The 23,974-nt window shown below is 55.6% G+C and overlaps 1 protein-coding gene across 1 annotated transcript; it reads right to left on the bottom strand.

Annotated features, from left to right (window-relative positions):
• Nucleotides 1-491: 491 nt before the first annotated feature.
• On the bottom strand, nt 492-22,157 carry LOC147092239 (transmembrane protein 17B-like). The gene is made up of 4 exons (XM_085975578.1): nt 21,965-22,157; nt 6,843-6,946; nt 2,527-2,702; nt 492-510 (listed from the first exon to the last, which is right to left on the bottom strand). The coding sequence occupies exons 1-4, from the start codon at nt 22,053-22,055 to the stop codon at nt 492-494; spliced, it is 390 nt and encodes a 129-aa protein (XP_085831704.1). The 5' UTR covers nt 22,056-22,157.
• Nucleotides 22,158-23,974: the final 1,817 nt, after the last annotated feature.

Below are 23,974 nucleotides of genomic sequence, written 5' to 3'. Positions count from 1 at the left end.
ACACACTGGGGAACAGAGGGATATAGAGAGGGAACACACTGGGGAAACAGAGGGATATAGAGAGGGAACACACTGGGGAACAGAGGGATATAGAGAGGGAACACACTGGGGAACAGAGGGATATAGAGAGGGAACACACTGGGGAAACAGAGGATATAGAGAGGGAACACACTGGGGAACAGAGGGATATAGAGAGGGAACACACTGGGGAACAGAGGGATATAGAGAGGGGAACACACTGGGGAAACAGAGGGATATAGAGAGGGAACACACTGGGGAACAGAGGGATATAGAGAGGGAACACACTGGGGAACAGAGGGGATATAGAGAGGGAAACACACTGGGGAACAGAGGGATATAGAGAGGGAACACACTGGGGAACAGAGGGATATAGAGAGGGAACACACTGGGGAAACAGAGGGATATAGAGAGGGAACACACTGGGGAACAGAGGGATATAGAGAGGGAAACACACTGGGGAAACAGAGGGATTATAGAGAGGGGAACACACTGGGGAACAGAGGGATATAGAGAGGGAACACACTGGGGAACAGAGGGATATAGAGAGAGGGAACACACTGGGGAACAGAGGGATATAGAGAGGGAACACACTGGGGAAACTGGGATATAGAGGAGGGGAACACACTGGGGAACAGGGTTAGAGAGGGAACACACTGGGGAACAGAGGGATATAGAGAGGGAACACACTGGGGAACAGAGGGATATAGAGAGGGAAACACACTGGGGAACAGAGGGATATAGAGAGGGAACACACTGGGGAACAGAGGGGATATAGAGAGGGAACACACTGGGGAACACGAGGGATATAGAGAGGGAACACACTGGGGAACAGAGGGATATAGAGAGGGAAACACACTGGGGAACAGAGGGATATAGAGAGGGAACACACTGGGGAACAGAGGGATATAGAGAGGGAAACACACTGGGAACAGAGGGATATAGAGAGGGAACACACTGGGGAACAGGGATATAGAGAGGGAACACACTGGGGAACAGAGGGATATAGAGAGGGAAACACACTGGGGAACAGGGGATATAGAGAGGGAACACACTGGGGAACAGAGGGATATAGAGAGGGAACACACTGGGGAACAGGGATATAGAGAGGGAACACACTGGGGAACAGAGGGATATAGAGAGGGAACACACTGGGGAACAGAGGGATATAGAGAGGGAACACACTGGGGAACAGAGGGATATAGAGAGGGAACACACTGGGGAACAGGAGGGATATAGAGGGAACACACTGGGGAACAGAGGGATATAGAGAGGGGAACACACTGGGGAACAGGGGATATAGAGAGGGAACACACTGGGGAACAGAGGGATATAGAGAGGGAACACACTGGGGAACAGAGGGGATATAGAGAGGGGAACACACTGGGGAACAGAGGGATATAGAGAGGGAACACACTGGGGAACAGAGGGATATAGAGAGGGAACACACTGGGGAACAGAGGGATATAGAGAGGGAACACACTGGGGAACAGAGGGATATAGAGAGGGAAACACACTGGGGAACAGAGGGATATAGAGAGAGGGAACACACTGGGGAACAGAGGGATATAGAGAGGGGAACAACTGGGGAACAGAGGGATATAGAGAGGGAAACACACTGGGGGAAACAGAGGGATATAGAGAGGGAACACACTGGGGAACAGAGGGATATAGAGAGGGAACACACTGGGGAACAGAGGGATATAGAGAGGGAACACACTGGGGAACAGAGGGATATAGAGAGGGGAAACACACTGGGGAACAGAGGGATATAGAGAGGGAAACACACTGGGGGAACAGAGGGATATAGAGAGGGAAACACACTGGGGAACAGAGGGATATAGAGAGAGGGAAACACACTGGGGAACAGAGGGATATAGAGAGGGAAACACACTGGGGAACAGAGGGATTATAGAGAGGGAACACACCTGGGGAACAGAGGGATATAGAGAGGGAACACACTGGGGAACAGAGGGATATAGAGAGGGAACACACTGGGGAACAGAGGGATATAGAGAGGAACACACTGGGGGAACAGAGGGATATAGAGAGAGGGGAACACACTGGGGAACAGAGGGGATATAGAGAGGGGAACACACTGGGGAACAGGGGGGATATAGAGAGGGAAACACACTGGGGAAACAGAGGGATATAGAGAGGGAACACACTGGGGAACAGAGGATATAGAGAGGGAACACACTGGGGAACAGAGGGATATAGGGAGGGAAACACACTGGGGAACAGAGGGATATAGAGAGGGAACACACTGGGGAGAACACACTGGGGAACAGAGGGATATAGAGAGGGAACACACTGGGGAACAGAGGGATATAGAGAGGGAACACACTGGGGAACAGAGGGATATAGAGAGCGAACACACTGGGGAACAGAGGGATATAGAGAGGGAACACACTGGGGAACAGGGATATAGAGAGGGAACACACTGGGGAACAGAGGGATATAGAGAGGGAACACACTGGGAAACAGGGATATAGAGAGGGAACATACAGCGGGATATCTAGAGAGAGGGAACGGTGGGATATCGAGGAAAGGCTGTTGTGTGTGAGCCGTACCTTGCCCCGATTGCCGGCATGTCCCACGTAGAGGCGAATGATCTCGGTCACCGTGAAGTACGTCACCACGACCAGTGTAAATATCCGGTATTTCTGCTCCAACTGTTCGTACTGGAGGGGAGGAGGAGGGGCAGACAGTCAATGGTTGGGTGGTCGAGTGGGAGAGACAGCTCCTTCCCTCTCCCAGCCGAGCCCCACGGCACCCCCAAGGTCAACACTGACCAGAGAGCAGAGAGCTGGGAGGATAGAGAGAGAGAGGGAGAGAGAGAGGGGGAGAGACAGAGAAGGGCTTTCTATGCCATTAAAAGATCAATCCAAATAGAAATCCCAATTAGCATTTGGCTAAAAATTTTCAAATCAGTAATTGAACCAATTGCACTCTATGGCAGTGAGGTGTGGGGACCGCTAACACAACAAGAATTTGCAAAATGGGACAAACACCCAATTGAGATCCTACATGCAGAATTCTGTAAAAGTATCCTCCGGACTCAAAGGAAAACCGTAAACAATGCATGCAGGGCAGAACTAGGCCAATATCCATTAATAATCACCATCCAAAAAAGAGCCACCAAATTTTGGAATCACCTACAAATGAGCAACCCCCAATGCTATCACTACGACGCCCTGAAATGCCAAGAGCTGACCATAAAGAAGAATACCCTCAGTCAACTAGTCCTGGGACTCAGTGAAGTAACTACTAACACTACTAACAATAACCAGCCCCAGGACAGTGACAGCGTAACACAAAGAATTCGACCCAACACAATCGTCGCTAAGCAAAAGGAAAAATATCTGACCTATTGGGCAGAAACAACAAAAACCCAAAGCAAACTCAATTGCTACCTGGCCCTAAACAGACAATACAACATAGCTGATTACCTGACCATGGTAAAGGATAACAAACTGAGAAAAACCTTGACAAGGTACAGACTTCGCGAACATAGCCTAGCGATCGAAAAAGGCAGACACAGGCAGACCAGGCTGCCAAGAGAGGACAGGATATGCTCTCACTGCAGTCAGGGAGTAGTGGAGACAGAGATGCACTTCCTCACAGCTTGTAGAAAATATCAGGGCATCAGGGAGAATTTCTACCAAAAATTCTCACAAATATGCCCTGAATTCAGAAACCTGAATGACAACCAAAAACTCCCATACCTACTGGGGGAGGAGAGAAGCTGTGTAACACTGGCGGCACACTATGTTACAGCCTGCCATGAACAGAGGGACAACCAGTAAAATAAGAAAAGAGTATATATAAATAATGCGACTGTATATTTATACACTCAGGGATATACCTGTTTATACACTGTATGAATAGAACTGCGTTTATGTGTTCAACCATAAATGTATTTTGATGCTTTGGCAACATAAGATGTACCTTATCATGCCAATAAAGCGATTTGAATTTGAATTTGAATTTGAGAGGGAGAGAGCAGCCCTTCAGCCCCCAGAATCGCAGCATGATATGGCACAGGAGGAGGCCGTTCAGCCAATCATGCTGTGCCAGCTCTTTGAAAAATGGGAGCCAATTAGCCCCACTTCCCTCCCCGCCGCCTCTGTCCCCACAGCCCTGCACATTCCTCCCCTGGTTTATTACTCCCGCTCTGTCCAGGGGGAGGGGCTTGACCCCAGGGATCAGATAGACCAGTTAATGCCCCAGTGTAACATCGGAGTACGAGTCTGGAGACAGCTACTCTCCGTCTGAACCCCATCACCCCTCACCTACCCTCTGCCTCCACCCCCGAAACCCTCAACCTGCGCACCGAACCCCTCACCTACCCTCCGCCTCCACCCCGAAACCCTCACCCCGGGCACCGAACCCCTCACCTACCCTCCGCCCCCTCACCCCCGAAACCCTCACCCCGAGCACCGAACCCCTCACCTACCCTCCGCCTCCACCCCGAAACCCTCACCCCGAGCATCCGAACCCCTCACCTACCCTCCGCCCCCTCACCCCCGAAACCCTCACCCCGAGCACCGAACCCCTCACCTACCCTCCGCCCCCTCACCGGAAACCCTCACCCCGAGCACCGAACCCCTCACCTACCCTCCGCCCCCTCACCGGAAACCCTCACCCCGAGCACCGAACCCCTCACCTACCCTCCGCCCCCTCACCGGAAACCCTCACCCCGAGCACCGAACCCCTCACCTACCCTCTGCCCCCTCACCTGAAACCCTCACCCCGAGCACCGAACCCCTCACCTACCCTCTGCCCCCTCACCTGAAACCCTCAACCCGAGCACCGAACCCCTCACCTATCCTCCGCCTCCACCCCCGAAACCCTCACCCCGAGCACCGAACCCCTCACCCAAAACCCCAAACCCTCACCCCAAACTTCTCACCCCAAACTCCGAACCCCCCGAACACTTTACTCCCCTCATCCTGAAGCCCTCACCTACCCTCTGTCCCCACCCCTGAAACCTCCACCCCCAAACCCTCACCCCCAAACTCCGAATCTCCAAAACACCGAACCCCTCACTCCCCTCACCCCTCACCCCTGAACACCTCACCCCTCACTCACCTCACTCCTGAACCCCTCACTGCCCTCACCCCTCACTCCCCTCACCCTGAACCCCTCACTCACCTCACCCCTCACTACCCCTCAACCCTCACCCCTCACCCCTCACTCCCCTCACCCCTCACTCCCCACTCCCCTCACTCCCCTCACCCCTGAACCCCTCACTCACCTCACCCCTCACTCACCTCACTCCCCTCACCCTGAACCCCTCACTCCCCACCCCACTCCCCTCACCCCTGAACCCCTCACTTCCCTCACCCCTGAGCCCCTCACTCCCCTCGCCCCTCACTCCCCTCACCCTGAACCCCTCACTCACCTCACCCCTCACTCACCTCACTCCCCTCACCCCTGAGCCCCTCACTCACCTCACCCCTCACTCCCCTCACACTCACTCCCCACTCCCCTCACCTTTCACTCCCCTCACCCCTGAACCCCTCACTCACCTCAGCCCTCACTCACCTCACTCCCCTCACCCCTGAGCCGCTCACTCCCCTCACCCCTCACCCCTGAGCCGCTCACTTCCCCTCACCCCTCACCCCTGAGCCCCTCACTCCCCTCACCCCTGAAGCCCTCACTCCCCTCACCCCTCACCCCTGAAGCCCTCACTCCCCTCACCCCTCACTCCCTCACCCCTCACTCCCCTCACCCCTGAACCCCTCACCCCTGAACCCCTCACTTCCCTCACCCCTCACCCCTGAGCCCCTCACTCCCCTCACCCCTCACCCCTGAACCCCTCACCCCTGAACCCCTCACTCCCTCACCCCTCACTCCACTCACCCCTGAACCCCTCACCCCTGAACCCCTCACTTCCCTCACCCCTCACCCCTGAGCCCCTCACTTCCCTCACCCCTCACCCCTGAGCCCCTCACTCCCCTCACCCCTCACCCCTGAACCCCTCACCCCTGAACCCCTCACTTCCCTCACCCCTGAACCCCTCACCCCTGAACCCCCGAACACTTTACTCCCCTCCCTGAAACCCTCAATCCCCGCACCCTCTGAAACCCTCACCTGTCCTCCATCCCCACCCCTGAACCCCATTCCCCTCACCCCCTGAAACCCTCACCCCAAACCCCTCACCCCTCTCACTCCAAACTCTGAACCCCCAAACCCCCCATTCCCCTCACCCCCACACCCTCACGTACTCCCCCCCGCCGTGTTCCCCAGACTCCCCTCACCCCCCGTGTTCCCCATTCTCCCCTCACCAGCACCCCCCCGCCTCCATGTTCCCCAGACTCCCCGCACCCCCCGTCCTCCCCATTCTCCCCTCACCAGCCCCCCCCTCCGTGTTCCCCAGACTCCCCTCAACCCCCGTGTTCCCCATTCTCCCCTCACCAGCCCCCCCTCCGTGTTCCCCAGACTCCCCTCAACCCCTGTGTTCCCCATTCTCCCCTCACCCCCCGTGTTCCCCATTCTCCCCTCACCAGCCCCCCCTCCGTGTTCCCCAGACTCCCCTCAACCCCTGTGTTCCCCATTCTCCCCTCACCAGCCCCCCCTGTGTTCCCCATTCTCCCCTCACCCCCCGTGTTCCCCATTCTCCCCTCACCACCCCCCCCTTCGTGTTCCCCAGACTCCCCTCACCCCCCGTGTTCCCCATTCTCCCCTCACCCCCCGTGTTCCCCATTCTCCCCTCACCACCCCCCCGTGTTCCCCAGACTCCCCTCACCCTCCGTGTTCCCCATTCTCCCCTCACCACCCCCCCCCCCCGCCGTGTTCCCCAGACTCCCCTCACCTACCCGAGGCTGCAGCAGCAGGATCTCGGTGATCCAGGAGAAGAGGAAGAAGAGCACGTTCAGGTACAGACACATGTGCAGCACTGGGTTTGCAACAAAGTCATCACCTGCCAGGGAAAGAGATGTGAGACATTAGAACATAGAACACAGGAGCAGCAGGAGGCCACACGGCCCCTCGAGCCCGCTCCGCCACACGGCCCCTCGAGCCCGCTCCGCCACACGGCCCCTCGAGCCCGCTCCGCCACACGGCCCCTCGAGCCCGCTCCCTCACACGGCCCCTCGAGCCCGCTCCGCCACACGGCCCCTCGAGCCTGCTCCGCCACACGGCCCCTCGAGCCTGCTCCGCCACACGGCCCCTCGAGCCCGCTCCGCCACACGGCCCCTCGAGCCCGCTCCGCCACACGGCCCCTCGAGCCCGCTCCCTCACACGGCCCCTCGAGCCCGCTCCGCCACACGGCCCCTCGAGCCTGCTCCGCCACACGGCCCCTCGAGCCTGCTCCGCCACACGGCCCCTCGAGCCCGCTCCCTCACGCGGCCCCTCGAGCCTGCTCCGCCACACAGCCCCTCGAGCCTGCTCCGCCACACGACCCCTCGAGCCTGCTCCGCCACACGGCCCCTCGAGCCTGCTCCGCCACACGGCCCCTCGAGCCCGCTCCGCCACACGACCCCTCGAGCCTGCTCCCTCACACGGCCCCTCGAGCCTGCTCCGCCTCACGGCCGCTCGAGCCCGCTCCGCCACACGGCCCCTCGAGCCCGCTCCGCCACACGGCCCCTCGAGCCTGCTCCGCCACACGGCCCCTCGAGCCTGCTCCGCCACACAGCCCCTCGAGCCCGCTCCGCCACACGGCCCCTCGAACCTGCTCCCTCACACGGCCCCTCGAGCCTGCTCCGCCTCACGGCCCCTCGAGCCCGCTCCGCCACACGGCCCCTCGAGCCTGCTCCGCCACACGGCCCCTCGAGCCTGCGCCGCCACACGACCCCTCAAGCCTGCTCCGCCGCACGGCCCCTCGAGCCTGCTCCGCCGCACGGCCCCTCGAGCCTGCTCCCTCCCACGGCCCCTCGAGCCTGCTCCGCCTCACGGCCCCTCCAGCCTGCTCCCTCACACGGCCCCTCGAGCCCACTCCGCCACACGGCCCCTCGAGCCTGCTCCGCCACACGGCCCCTCGAGCCCGCTCCGCCACACGGCCCCTCGAGCCTGCTCCGCCATTCAATAAGATCATGGCTGATCTTCGACCTCAACTCCAGTTTCCCGCCCGATCCCCATATCCCTCGATTCCCCGAGAGTCCAAAAATCTATCGATCTCAGCCTTGAATATACTCAACGACTGAGCCTCCACAGCCCTCTGGGACAGAGAATTCCAAAGATTCACCACCCTCTGAGTGAAGAAATTCCTCCTCATCTCAGTCCTCAATGGCCGAGCCCTTATCCTGAGACTGTGACCCCTGGTTCGAGACTCTCCAGCCAGGGGGAAACATCCTCCCTGCATCTACCCTGTCAATCCCCCTCAGAATCTTATATGTTTCAATGAGATCACCTCTCATTCTTCTAAACTCCAGAGAATATCGGCCCATTCTACACAATCTCTCCTCCCAGGAATCAATCTAGTGAACCTTCGTTGCACTGCCTCCAAGGCAAGTGTATCCTTCCTCAGATAAGGAGACCAGAACTGTGCCCAGTACCCCAGGTGTGGTCTCACCAAGGCCCTGTACAATTGTAGCAAGACTTCCTCACTCTTATACTCCAACCCCCTTGTAATAAAGGCCAACATGCCACTTGCCTTCCTTATTGCTTGCTGTACCTGCACGCTAACTCACTGTGTTTCGCGTACACAAACCCAAATCCCTCTGAAGGCCAACATTTAATAGTTTCATTTAATAACCTGGTGTGATTGGATCAGTCAATTGACCTATTTAATCTCCTCCCACGGCCCATGTACACTCTCCCCTATCATGGACTCTACCCACCCATTTAATCTCCTCCCACAGCCCATGTACACTCTCCCCTATCACGGACTCTACCCACCCATTTAATCTCCTCCCACAGCCCATGTACACTCTCCCCTATCACGGACTCTACCCACCCATTTAATCTCCTCCCACAGCCCATGTACACTCTCCCCTATCACGGACTCTACCCACCCATTTAATCTCCTCCCACAGCCCATGTACACTCTCCCCTATCACGGACTCTACCCACCCATTTAATCTCCTCCCACAGCCCATGTACACTCTCCCCTATCACGGACTCTACCCACCCATTTAATCTCCTCCCACAGCCTATGTCCACTCTCCCCTATCATGGACTCGACCCACCCATTTAATCTCCTCCCACAGCCTATGTCCACTCTCCCCTATCACGGACTCTACCCACCCATTGAATCTCCTCCCACGGCCCATGTACACTCTCCCCTATCACTGACTCTACCCACCCATTTAATCTCCTCCCACAGCCCATGTACACTCTCCCCTATCACGGACTCTACCCACCCATTTAATCTCCTCCCACAGCCCGTGTACACTCTCCCCTATCACAGACTCTACCCACCCATTTAATCTCCTCCCACAGCCCGTGTACACTCTCCCCTATCACAGACTCTACCCACCCATTGAATCTCCTCCCACAGCCCATGTACACTCTCCCCTATCACGGACTCTACCCACCCATTTAATCTCCTCCCACAGCCCATGTACACTCTCCCCTATCACGGACTCTACCCACCCATTTAATCTCCTCCCACAGCCTATGTCCACTCTCCCCTATCATGGACTCGACCCACCCATTTAATCTCCTCCCACAGCCTATGTCCACTCTCCCCTATCACGGACTCTACCCACCCATTTAATCTCCTCCCACGGCCCATGTACACTCTCCCCTATCACGGACTCTACCCACCCATTGAATCTCCTCCCACGGCCCATGTACACTCTCCCCTATCACTGACTCTACCCACCCATTTAATCTCCTCCCACAGCCCATGTACACTCTCCCCTATCACGGACTCTACCCACCCATTTAATCTCCTCCCACAGCCCGTGTACACTCTCCCCTATCACAGACTCTACCCACCCATTTAATCTCCTCCCACAGCCCGTGTACACTCTCCCCTATCACAGACTCTACCCACCCATTGAATCTCCTCCCACAGCCCATGTACACTCTCCCCTATCACGGACTCTACCCACCCATTTAATCTCCTCCCACAGCCCATGTACACTCTCCCCTATCACTGACTCTACCCACCCATTTAATCTCCTCCCACAGCCCATGTACACTCTCCCCTATCACTGACTCTACCCACCCATTTAATCTCCTCCCACAGCCCATGTACACTCTCCCCGATCACGGACTCTACCCACCCATTTACTCTCCTCCCACAGCCCATGTACACTCTCCCCTATCACGGACTCTACCCACCCATTTAATCTCCTCCCACAGCCCATGTACACTCTCCCCTATCACGGACTCTACCCACCCATTGAATCTCCTCCCACAGCCCGTGTACACTCTCCCCTATCACGGACTCTACCCACCCATTTAATCTCCTCCCACAGCCCATGTACACTCTCCCCTATCACGGACTCTACCCACCCATTTAATCTCCTCCCACAGCCCATGTACACTCTCCCCTATCACTGACTCTACCCACCCATTTAATCTCCTCCCACAGCCCATGTACACTCTCCCCTATCACGGACTCTACCCACCCATTTAATCTCCTCCCACAGCCCATGTACACTCTCCCCTATCACTGACTCTACCCACCCATTTAATCTCCTCCCATGGCCCATGTACACTCTCCCCTATCATGGACACTACCCACCCATTTAATCTCCTCCCACAGCCCATGTACACTCTCCCCTATCACGGACTCTACCCACCCATTTAATCTCCTCCCACAGCCCATGTACACTCTCCCCTATCACAGACTCTACCTACCCATTTAATCTCCTCCCACAGCCCATGTACACTCTCCCCTATCACGGACTCTACCCACCCATTTAATCTCCTCCCACAGCCCATGTACACTCTCCCCTATCATGGACTCTACCCACCCATTTAATCTCCTCCCACAGCCCACGTACACTCTCCCCTATCATGGACTCGACCCACCCATTTAATCTCCTCCCACAGCCCATGTACACTCTCCCCTATCACTGACTCTACCCACCCATTTAATCTCCTCCCACAGCCCATGTACACTCTCCCCTATCACTGACTCTACCCACCCATTTAATCTCCTCCCACAGCCCATGTACACTCTCCCCTATCACGGACTCTACCCACCCATTTAATCTCCTCCCACAGCCCATGTACACTCTCCCCTATCACTGACTCTACCCACCCATTTAATCTCCTCCCACGGCCCATGTACACTCTTCCCTATCATGGACTCTACCCACCCATTTAATCTCCTCCCACAGCCCATGTACACTCTCCCCTATCACGGACTCTACCCACCCATTTAATCTCCTCCCACAGCCCATGTACACTCTCCCCTATCACGGACTCTACCCACCCATTTAATCACCTCCCACAGCCCATGTACACTCTCCCCTATCACGGACTCTACCCACCCATTTAATCTCCTCCCACAGCCCATGTACACTCTCCCCTATCACGGACTCTACCCACCCATTTAATCTCCTCCCACAGCCCATGTACACTCTCCCCGATCATGGACTCTACCCACCCATTTAATCTCCTCCCACAGCCCATGTACACTCTCCCCTATCACGGACTCTACCCACCCATTTAATCTCCTCCCACAGCCCATGTACACTCTCCCCTATCACTGACTCTACCCACCCATTTAATCTCCTCCCACGGCCCATGTACACTCTCCCCTATCACGGACTCTACCCACCCATTTAATCTCCTCCCACAGCCCATGTACACTCTCCCCTATCACGGACTCTACCCACCCATTTAATCTCCTCCCACAGCCCATGTACACTCTCCCCTATCACGGACTCTACCCACCCATTTAATCTCCTCCCACAGCCCATGTACACTCTCCCCTATCATAGACTCTACCCACCCATTTAATCTCCTCCCACAGCCCATGTGCACTCTCCCCTATCATAGACTCTACCCACCCATTTAATCTCCTCCCACAGCCCATGTACACTCTCCCCTATCATAGACTCTACCCACCCATTGAATCTCCTCCCACAGCCCATGTACACTCTCCCCTATCACGGACTCTACCCACCCATTTAATCTCCTCCCACAGCCCATGTACACTCTCCCCTATCATGGACTCTACCCACCCATTGAATCTCCTCCCACAGCCCATGGACACTCTACCCTATCATGGACTCTACCCACCCATTGAATCTCCTCCCACAGCCCATGGACACTCTCCCCTATCACGGACTCTACCCACCCATTTAATCTCCTCCCACAGCCCATGTACACTCTCCCCTATCATGGACTCTACCCACCCATTTAATCTCCTCCCACAGCCCATGTACACTCTCCCCTATCATGGACTCTACCCACCCATTTAATCTCCTCCCACAGCCCATGGACACTCTCCTCTATCACTGACTCTACCCACCCATTGAATCTCCTCCCACAGCCCATGTACACTTTCCCCTATCACTGACTCGACCCACCCATTGAATCTCCTCCCACAGCCCATGTACACTCTCCCCTGTCACTCACTCTACCCACCCATTTAATCTCCTCCCACAGCCCATGTACACTCTCCCCCATCACGGACTCTACGCACCCATTGAATCTCCTCCCACAGCCTATGTACACTCTCCCCTATCACGGACTCTACCCACCCATTTAATCTCCTCCCACAGCCCATGTACACTCTCCCCTATCATGGACTCTACCCACCCATTTAATCTCCTCCCACAGCCCGTGTACACTCTCCCCTATCACTGACTCTACCCACCCATTTAATCTCCTCTCACAGCCCGTGTACACTCTCCCCTATCACTGACTCTACCCACCCATTTAATCTCCTCCCACAGCCTATGTACACTCTCCCCTATCATGGACTCTACCCACCCATTGAATCTCCTCCCACAGCCCGTGTACACTCTCCCCTATCACTGACTCTACCCACCCATTGAATCTCCTCCCACAGTCCATGTACACTCTCCCCTATCACTGACTCTACCCACCCATTGAATCTCCTCCCACAGTCCATGTACACTCTCCCCTATCACGGACTCTACCCACCCATTTAATCTCCTCCCACAGCCCATGTACACTCTCCCCTATCATGGACTCTACCCACCCATTTAATCTCCTCCCACAGCCCATGTACACTCTCCCCTATCACTGACTCGACCCACACATTGAATCTCCTCCCACAGCCCATGTACACTCTCCCCTATCAGGGACTCTACCCACCCATTTAATCTCCTCCCACAGCCCATGTACACTCTCCCCTATCACGGACTCTACCCACCCATTTAATCTCCTCCCACAGCCCATGTACACTCTCCACTATCACTGACTCTACCCACCCATTTAATCTCCTCCCACAGCCCATGTACACTCTCCCCTATCACGGACTCTACCCACCCATTTAATCTCCTCCCACAGCCCATGTACACTCTCCCCTATCACGCACTCTACCCACCCATTTAATCTCCTCCCACAGCCCATGTACACTCTCCCCTATCATGGACTCGACCCACCCATTTAATCTCATCCCACAGCCCGTGTACACTCTCCCCTATCATGGACTCTACCCACCCATTGAATCTCCTCCCACAGCCCATGTACACTCTCCCCTATCAGGGACTCTACCCACCCATTTAATCTCCTCCCACAGCCCATGTACACTCTCCCCTATCACGGACTCTACCCACCCATTTAATCTCCTCCCACAGCCCATGTACACTCTCCACTATCACTGACTCTACCCACCCATTTAATCTCCTCCCACAGCCCATGTACACTCTCCCCTATCACGGACTCTACCCACCCATTTAATCTCATCCCACAGCCCATGTACACTCTCCCCTATCATGGACTCTACCCACCCATTTAATCTCCTCCCACAGCCCATGTACACTCTCCCCTATCACGGACTCTACCCACCCATTGAATCTCCTCCCACAGCCCATGTACACTCTCCCCTATCATGGACTCTACCCACCCATTTAATCTCATCCCACAGCCCATGGACACTCTCCCCTATCACGGACTCTACCCACCCATTTAATCTCATCCCACAGCCCATGTACACTCTCCCCTATCAGGGACTCTACCCACCCATTTAATCTCCTCCCACAGCCCATGTACACTCTCCCCTATCATGGACTCTACCCACCCATTGAATCTCCTCCCACGGCCCATGTACACTCTCCCCTATCACTGACTCTACCCACCCATTTAATCTCATCCCACAGCCCATGTACACTCTCCCCTATCATGGACTCTACCCACCCATTTAATCTCCTCCCACAGTCCATGTACACTCTCCCCTATCACGGACTCTACCCACCCATTTAATCTCCTCCCACAGCCCATGTACACTCTCCCCTATCACGGACTCTACCCACCCATTTAATCTCCTCCCACAGCCCATGGACACTCTCCCCTATCACGGACTCTACCCACCCATTTAATCTCCTCCCACAGCCCATGTACACTCTCCCCTATCACGGACTCTACCCACCCATTTAATCTCCTCCCACAGCCCATGTACACTCTCCCCTATCACAGACTCTACCCACCCATTTAATCTCCTCCCACAGCCCATGTACACTCTCCCCTATCACGGACTCTACCCACCCATTTAATCTCCTCCCACAGCCCATGGACACTCTCCCCTATCATGGACCCTACCCACCCATTGAATCTCCTCCCACAGTCCAAAAATATAATTAAAATGGCTAATGAAATGTTGGCCGTTATCTCAAGAGGACTGAACTACTAAGGGCTGGAAGTGATGCTTCAGTTGTACAGAGCACTGGTTAGACCGCCCTTGGAGTAACCGTGTTCAGTTCTGGGCTCCGCACCTCAGGAAGGATATATTGGTCTCGGCGGAGGGGTGCAGCGCAGATTCACCAGAGTGATACCGGGGCTCCAAGGGTTAAATTCCGAGGGCAGGTGGCACAGACTGGGCTTGTGTTCCCTCGAGTGTAGAAGATTAAGGGGTGATCTAATCGAGGTGTTTAAGATGATTAAAGCAGTTGACAGGGTCGAGAGAGAGAAACTATTTCCTCTGGTGGGGGGAGTCCAGAACAAGGGGGCAGAACCTTAAAATTAGAGCCCGGCCGTTCGGGGGTGACATCGGGAAGCACTTCTTCACACACAGGGTGGTGGGAATCTGGAACTCACTCCCCCAACAAGCTGTTGAGGCCGGGGGTCAATTGGAGCTTTCAAGGCTGAGATCGATAGATTTTTGTTAGAAAAATTATATCGTGCTTTTCATGATCTCAGAACGTCCCACAGCGCCTTACTTTAGAAGTGTAGCCACTGTTGTAATGTCGGGAAACGCGGCAACCAATTTGCGCACAGCAAGCTCCCACAAACAGTAAGGTGATAATGACCAGATAATATGTTTTTTGTAGTGATGTTGGTTGAGGGATTATTATTGGTCGCAGGACACCGGGGAGAACTCTCCCACACACTTCTTCAAAATAGTGCCTAACCAGACGGGGCCTCGGTTTAACGTCACGTTGAAAGACGGCCCCTCCGACAGTGCAGCACTCCCTCAGTACTGCCCCTCCGACAGTGCAGCACTCCCTCAGTACTACCCCTCCGACAGTGCGGCGCTCCCTCAGTACTGCCCCTCCGACAGGGCAGCACTCCCTCAGTACTGTCCCTCCGACAGTGCGGCACTCCCTCAGTACTGCCCCTCCAACAGTGCAGCACTCCCTCAGTACTGCCCCTCCGACAGTGCAGCACTCCATCAGTACTGCCCCTCCGACAGTGTGGCACTCCCTCAGTACTGCCCCTTCGACAGTGCAGCGCTCCCTCAGTACTGCCCCTTCGACAGTGCGGCGCTCCCTCAGTACTGCCCCTCCGACAGTGCGGCGCTCCCTCAGTACTGCCCCTCCGACAGTGCGGCGCTCCCTCAGTACTGCCTCTCCGACAGTGCGGCACTCCCTCAGTACTGTACCTCCGACAGTGCAGCGCTCCCTCAGTACTGCCCCTCCGACACTGCGGCGCTCCCTCAGTACTGCCCCTCCGACAGTGCGGCGCTCCCTCAGTACTGCCCCTCCGACAGTGCGGCGCTCCCTCAGTACTGCCCCTCCGACAGTGCAGCACTCCCTCAGTACTGCCCCTCCGACAGTGCGGCGCTCCCTCAGTACTGCCCCTCCGACAGTGCGGCACTCCCTCAGTACTGCCCCTCCGACAGTGCGGCGCTCTCTCAGTACTGCCCCTCCGACAGTGCGGCGCTCCCTCAGCACTGCCCCTCCGACAGTGCAGCGCTCCCTCAGTACTGCCCCTCCGACAGTGCAGCGCTCCCTCAGTACTGCCCCTCCGACAGTGCAGCGCTCCCTCAGTACTGCCCCTCCGACAGTGCAGCGCTCCCTCAGTACTGCCCCTCCGACAGTGCAGCGCTCCCTCAGTACTGCCCCTCCGACAGTGCAGCGCTCCCTCAGTACTGCCCCTCCGACAGTGCGGCGCTCCCTCAGTACTGCCCCTCCGACAGTGCAGCGCTCCCTCAGTACTGCCCCTCCGACAGTGCGGCGCTCCCTCAGTACTGCACTGGTGTGTCAGCCTAGATTTTGTGCTCAAGTCTCTGGATTGGGACTCGAACCCACAACCTACTGAGTCAGAGGCGAGTGTGCTACCCACTGAGTCACGACTGACGCCTAGGTTAGTTCTCATTGAATGGCGGAACAGGCTCGAGGGGCTGAATGGCCTCCTCCTGTTCCTGTGTAACAGGCTCGAGGGGCTGAATGGCCTCCTCCTGTTCTAGAACCAGGGGGCACAGTCTCAGGATAAGGGGCCGGCCTTTTAAGACTGAGATGAGGAGGATTTTCTTCACTCAGACGGTTGTGAATCTTTGGAATTCTGTACCCAAAGTGCTGCGGATGCCCAATCATCGAGTATATTCAAGGCTGGGATCGATTAGATTTTTGGACTCGAGGGGAATCAAGGGAAATGGGGATCGGGCGGGAAAGTGGAGTTGAGGTAGAACATCAGCCATGATCTAATTGAATGGTGGAGCTGGCTTGAGGGCTGAATGACCTCCTCCTCTTCCTAATGCAACAGGTTCGAGGGGGCTGAATGGCCTCCTCCTGTTCCTAATGTAACAGGTAAGAGGGACTGAATGGCCTCCACCTGTTCCTGTGCAAGAGGGACTGAATGGCTTCCTGTGTAACAGGCTTGAGGGGCTGAATGGCCTCATCCTGTTCCTGTGTAAGAAGGGCTGAATGGCTTCCTGTGTAACAGGCTTGAGGGGCTGAATGGCCTCATCCTGTTCCCTCTGGGAGAAAGACCCTGTGAGAGGGGCTCCATTCTCCTGGGGATTGGGGTTGAGGGCGAAGACCCTGTTGGGGTTCCATGCAATTGGCTGTGTTGGGTTGGGTGGGTGCCATAGCTAACACTGAGAGGGGCCGAATGACCTCCTCCTGTTCCCTGTGTAAGAGGGGCTGAATGGCCGCCTCCTCCTGTTCCCTGTGTAAGAGAGGCTGAATGGCCTCCTCCTGTTCCCTGTGTAAGAGGGGCTGAATGGCCTCCTCCTGTTCCCTGTGTAAGAGGGGCTGAATGGCCTCCTCCTGTTCCCTGTGTAAGAGGGGCTGAATGGCCTCCTCCTGTTCCCTGTGTAAGAGAGGCTGAATGGCCTCCTCCTGTTCCCTGTGTAAGAGGGGCTGAATGGCCTCCTCCTGTTCCCTGTGTAAGAGGGGCTGAATGGCCTCCTCCTGTTCCCTGTGTAAGAGGGGCTGAATGGCCTTCTCCTGTTCCCTGTGTAAGAGGGGCTGAATGGCCTTCTCCTGTTCCCTGTGTAAGAGGGGCTGAATGGCCTCCTCCTGTTCCCTGTGTAAGAGGGGCTGAATGGCCTCCTCCTGTTCCCTGTGTAAGAGGGGCTGAATGGCCTCCTCCTGTTCCCTGTGTAAGAGGGGCTGAATGGCCTCTTCCTGTTCCCTGTGTAAGAGGGGCTGAATGGCCTTCTTCCTGTTCCCTGTGTAAGAGGGGCTGAATGGCCTCCTCCTGTTCCCTGTGTAAGAGGGGCTGAATGGCCTCCTCCTGTTCCCTGTGTAAGGGGGGCTAAATGGCCGCCTCCTGTTCCCTGTGTAAGAGGGGCTGAATGACCTCCTCCTGTTCCCTGTGTAAGAGGGGCTGAATGGCCTCCTCCTTGTTCCCTGTGTAAGAGGGGCTGAATGGCCTCCTCCTGTTCCCTGTGTAAGAGGGGCTGAATGGCCTCCTCCTGTTCCCTGTGTAAGGGGGGCTAAATGGCCGCCTCCTGTTCCCTGTGTAAGAGGGGCTGAATGACCTCCTCCTGTTCCCTGTGTAAGAGGGGCTGAATGGCCTCCTCCTGTTCCCTGTGTAAGAGGGGCTGAATGGCCTCCTCCTTGTTCCCTGTGTAAGAGGGGCTGAATGGCCTCCTCCTGTTCCCTGTGTAAGAGGGGCTGAATGACCTCCTCCTGTTCCCTGTGTAAGAGGGGCTGAATGGCCTCCTCCTGTTCCCTGTGTAAGGGGGGCTAAATGGCCGCCTCCTGTTCCCTGTGTAAGAGGGGCTGAATGACCTCCTCCTGTTCCCTGTGTAAGAGGGGCTGAATGGCCTCCTCCTGTTCCCTGTGTAAGAGGGGCTGAATGGCCGCCTCCTGTTCCCTGTGTAAGAGGGGCTGAATGGCCTCCACCTGTTCCCTGTGTAAGAGAGGCTGAATGGCCTCCTCCTGTTCCCTGTGTAAGAGGGGCTGAATGGCCTCCTCTTGTTCCCTGTGTAAGAGGGGCTGAATGGCCTCTTCCTGTTCCCTGAGTAAGAGGGGCTGAATGGCCTCCTCCTTGTTCCCTGTGTAAGAGGGGCTGAATGGCCTCCTCCTGTTCCCTGTGTAAGAGAGGCTGAATGGCCTCCTCCTGTTCCCTGTGTAAGAGGGGCTGAATGGCCTCCTCCTGTTCCCTGTGTAAGAGGGGCTGAATGGCCTCCTCCTGTTCCCTCTGTAAGAGGGGCTGAATGGCCTCCTCCTGTTCCCTCTGTAAGAGGGGCTGAATGGCCTCCTCCTGTTCCCTGTGTAAGAGAGGCTGAATGGCCTCCTCCTGTTCCCTGTGTAAGAGGGGCTGAATGGCCTCCTCCTGTTCCCTGTGTAAGAGAGGCTGAATGGCCTCCTCCTGTTCCCTGTGTAAGAGGGGCTGAATGGCCTCCTCCTGTTCCCTCTGTAAGAGGGGCTGAATGGCCTCCTCCTTGTTCCCTGTGTAAGAGGGGCTGAATGGCCTCCTCCTGTTCCCTGTGTAAGAGAGGCTGAATGGCCTCTTCCTGTTCCCTGTGTAAGAGGGGCTGAATGGCCTCTTCCTGTTCCCTGTGTAAGAGGGGCTGAATGGCCTTCTCCTGTTCTGTGTGTAAGAGAGGCTGAATGGCCTCCTCCTGTTCTGTGTGTAAGAGAGGCTGAATGGCCTCCTCCTGTTCCCTGTGTAAGAGAGGCTGAATGGCCTTCTCCTGTTCCCTGTGTAAGAGGGGCTGAATGGCCTCCTCCTGTTCTGTGTGTAAGAGAGGCTGAATGGCCTCCTCCTGTTCCCTGTGTAAGAGAGGCTGAATGGCCTCCTCCTGTTCCCTGTGTAAGAGGGGCTGAATGGCCTTCTCCTGTTCCCTGTGTAAGAGGGGCTGAATGGCCTCCTCCTGTTCCCTGTGTAAGAGGGGCTGAATGGCCTTCTCCTGTTCCCTGTGTAAGAGAGGCTGAATGGCCTCCTCCTGTTCCCTGTGTAAGAGGGGCTGAATGGCCTTCTCCTGTTCCCTGTGTAAGAGAGGCTGAATGGCCTCCTCCTGTTCCCTGTGTAAGAGGGGCTGAATGGCCTTCTCCTGTTCCCTGTGTAAGAGAGGCTGAATGGCCTCCTCCTGTTCTGTGTGTAAGAGGGGCTGAATGTCCTCCTCCTGTTCCCTGTGTAAGAGGGGCTGAATGACCTCCTCCTGTTCCCTGTGTAAGAGGGGCTGAATGGCCTCCTCCTTGTTCCCTGTGTAAGAGGGGCTGAATGGCCTTCTCCTGTTCCCTGTGTAAGAGGGGCTGAATGGCCTCCTCCTGTTCCCTGTGTAAGAGGGACTGAATGGTCTCCTCCTGTTCCCTGTGTAAGAGGGGCTGAATGGCCTCCTCCTGTTCCCTGTGTAAGAGGGGCTGAATGGCCTTCTCCTGTTCCCTGTGTAAGAGGGACTGAATGGCCTCCTCCTGTTCCCTGTGTAAGAGGGGCTGAATGGCCTCCTCCTGTTCCCTGTGTAAGAGGGGCTGAATGGCCTCCTCCTGTTCCCTGTGTAAGAGGGGCTGAATGGCCTCCTCCTGTTCCCTGTGTAAGAGGGGCTGAATGGCCTCCTCCTGTTCCCTGTGTAAGAGGGGCTGAATGGCCTCCTCCTGTTCCCTGTGTAAGAGGGGCTGAATGGCCTCCTCCTGTTCCTAATGTAACAGGTAAGAGGGACTGAATGGCCTCCTCTTGTCCCCTGTGTAAGAGGGGCTGAATGGCCTCCTCTTGTCCCCTGTGTAAGAGGGGCTGAATGGCCTCCTCTTGTCCCCTGTGTAAGAGGGGCTGAATGGCCTCCTCCTGTTCCTAATGTAACAGGTAAGAGGGACTGAATGGCCTCCTCTTGTCCCCTGTGTAAGAGGGGCTGAATGGCCTCCTCCTGTTCCTAATGTAACAGGTAAGAGGGACTGAATGGCCTCCTCTTGTCCCCTGTGTAAGAGGGGCTGAATGGCCTCCTCCTGTTCCTAATGTAACAGGTAAGAGGGGCTGAATGGCCTCCTCCTTGTTCCCTGTGTAAGAGGGGCTGAATGGCCTCCTCCTGTTCCTGTGTAAGAGGGGCTGAATGGCCTCCTCCTTGTTCCCTGTGTAAGAGGGGCTGAATGGCCTCCTCCTGTTCCTAATGTAACAGGTAAGAGGGACTGAAAGGCCTCCTCCTGTTCCCTGTGTAAGAGGGCTGAATGGCCTCCTCCTTGTTCCCTCTGTAAGAGGGGCTGAATGGCCTCCTCCTGTTCCTAATGTAGCATGTAAGAGGGGCTGAATGGCCTCCTCCTGTTCCCTGTGTAAGAGGGCTGAATGGCCTCCTCCTGTTCCCTGTGTAAGAGGGGCTGAATGGCCTCCAGCTGTTCCTGTGTAAGAGGGGCTGAATGGCCTCCTCCTGTTCCCTGTGTAAGAGGGGCTGAATGGCCTCCTCCTGTTCCCAGTGTAAGAGGGGCTGAATGACCTCCTCCTGTTCCTGTGTAAGAGCGACTGAATGGCCTCCTCCTTGTTCCCTGTGTAAGAGGGGCTGAATGGCCTCCTCCTGTTCCCTGTGTAAGAGGGGCTGAATGGCCTCCTCCTGTTCCCTGTGTAAGAGAGGCCGAATGGCCTCCTCCTGTTCCCTGTGTAAGAGGGGCTGAATGGCCTCCTCCTGTTCCCTGTGTAAGAGGGGCTGAATGGCCTCCTCCTGTTCCCTGTGTAAGAGGGGCTGAATGTCCTCCTCCTGTTCCCAGTGGAAGAGGGGCTGAATGGCCTCCTCCTGTTCCCTGTGTAAGAGGGGCTGAATGGCCTCCTCCTGTTCCTGTGTAAGAGGGGCTGAATGGCCTCCAGCTGTTCCTGTGTAAGAGGGGCTGAATGGCCTCCTCCTGTTCCCAGTGTAAGAGGGGCTGAATGGCCTCCTCCTGTTCCCTGTGTAAGAGGGGCTGAATGGCCTCCTCCTGTTCCCTGTGTAAGAGGGGCTGAATGGCCTCTTCCTGTTCCCTGTGTAAGACGGCCTGAATGGCCTCCTCCTGTTCCCTGTGTAAGACGGCCTGAATGGCCTCTTCCTGTTCCCTGTGTAAGAGGGGCTGAATGGCCTCCTCCTGTCCCCTGTGTAAGAGGGGCTGAATGGCCTCCTCCTGTCCCCTGTGTAAGAGGGGCTGAATGGCCTCCTCCTGTTCCCTGTGGGACAAAGACTCTAAGATGGGACAAGATTGGGGTGATGCCAGGATGAAAGATGGCAGCCTCCTAACCCCTTCACGCGGTCCCCCGCTGCCATCTTTGATGCTGGCACGCTGACCTGGCTGGAACGGAAGCTGATCGGCGTCGATGACGTCTTCGAAGGCGCGGATGCGCTTGCGCAGTCCCTCGGCTAGCGCTTGGTCTTCCATGGCGGCCGGCCCGAGTCTCTCTCTGCGGTGCGGCGGCTGAGGTGGGAGCGGGAGCTTCAGCGGGGAGAAAAGGGGCAACAGGCGGCCTGTGGGGGGAGGGGAGAGAGGGGGCGGGGCCTGCCATTGTTGCCGGGTCAACGTCACCCTGACCCGCCCGCGCCTGCGCCTGCGCACTGAAACCTTAAAGGGACCGACCCCCCCTTTAAGCAATCTTAAAGGAAACCCCCCCTTAACAACCTTGAAGAAACCCCTCTTAGCAACCTTAAAGAAACCCCTCTTAGCAACCTTAAAGGAACCCCTCTTAGCAATCTTAAAGGAACCCCTCTTAGCAATCTTAAAGAAACCCCCCTTAGCAATCTTAAAGAAACCCCCATTAGCAATCTTAAAGAAACCCCCCTTTAAGCAATCTTAAAGAACCCCCCCTTAGCAATCTTAAAGGGACCCCTCTCTTAGCAACCTTAAAGAAACCTCTCTTAGCAACCTTAAAGAAACCCCCATTAGCAATCTTAAAGAAACCCCCCTTTAAGCAATCTTAAAGAACCCCCCCTTAGCAATCTTAAAGGGACCCCTCTCTTAGCAACCTTAAAGAAACCTCTCTTAGCAACCTTAAAGAAACCCCTCTTAGCAACCTTAAAGAAACCCCCTTAGCAATCTTAAAGGGACCCCCCTCTTAGCAATCTTAAAGAAACCCCCTCTTAGTAACCTTAAGAGACCCCTCTTAGCAATCTTAAAGAGCAACAGGACATAGAAAGGCAGACAAGTGGCAGATGGAATTTAATACAGAGAAGTGTGAGGTAATGCATTTTGGCAGAAGGAACAGGGAGAGGCAATATACACTTAATGGCACAGTTTTAAAGAGTGTGCAGGGACAGAGGGACCTGGGAGTTAATGTGCATAGGTCCCTGAAGGTGGCGGGACATATTGAGAGAGTGGTTAGCAAAGCATATGGGATCTTGGGCTTCATAAATAGAGGTATTGAGTACAAAAGTAGAGAAGTTATGCTGAACCTTTATAAAGCGCTGGGTAGACCACAACTGGAGTATTGCGTCCAGTTCTGGTCACCACACTTTAGGAAGGATGTGAAGGCCCTTGAGAGGGTGCAGAGGAGATTTACCAGAATGGTTCCGGGGATGGGGGGATCTTAGCTACAAGGAAAGGTTGGAGAAGCTGGATTTGTTTTCATTAGAGCAAAGGAGGTTGCGGGGTGATTTGATAGAGGTGTACAAGATTATGACGGGTTTGGATAGGCTAGACGGGGAAAGGCTGTTCCCACTAGTTGATGGTACAAGGACTAGGGGGCACAGATTTAAGGTTTTGGGCAAGAGATACAGGGGGGACGTGAGGGAAAACTTTTTTACACAGCGAGTGGTGAGGACCTGGAACTCGCTGCCGACGGAAGTGGTGGAAGCGGAGACACTCAATGTTTTCAAGGGGAGACTGGATAGGCACTTGAGGGAAATAAACTTGCAGGGCTACGGGGATAGAGCGGGGGAATGGGACTGACTGGATTGCTCTACAGAGAGCCGGCACCGACTCGATGGGCCGAATGGCCTCCCTCTGTGCCTTTCGATAAGGTCCTGCATAAGAGATTAGCGTGTAAAGTTAAGGCACATGGGATTGGGGGCAAGGTACTGACTTGGATAGAGAACTGGTTGGTAGACAGAAAGCAAAGAGTTGGAATAAACGGCTCTTTTTCCGAGTAGCAATCTTCAAGAACCACCCCCTTAGCAACCTTAAAGAGACTCCGCTCCTAGCAACCTTAAAGAGACCCCACTTAGCTACCTTAAAGGGACCCCCTCTTAGCAACCTTAAAGGGATCCCCTCTTAGCAATCGTAAAGAGACCCTCCTTAGCAACCTTAAAGGGACCCCTCTTAGCAACCTTAAAGGGGCCCCTCATGGCAACATTAAAGGGGACTCC

Source organism: Somniosus microcephalus, unplaced genomic scaffold (genome assembly GCF_052327205.1).
Source record: "Somniosus microcephalus isolate GS21.2 unplaced genomic scaffold, FLI_Smic_1.0 unresolved_chr2, whole genome shotgun sequence".
Lineage (NCBI taxonomy): Eukaryota > Metazoa > Chordata > Chondrichthyes > Squaliformes > Somniosidae > Somniosus > Somniosus microcephalus.
The sequence above is the reverse complement of the archived record's forward strand: the minus strand, read 5'-3'. Positions and strand labels throughout refer to the sequence as shown.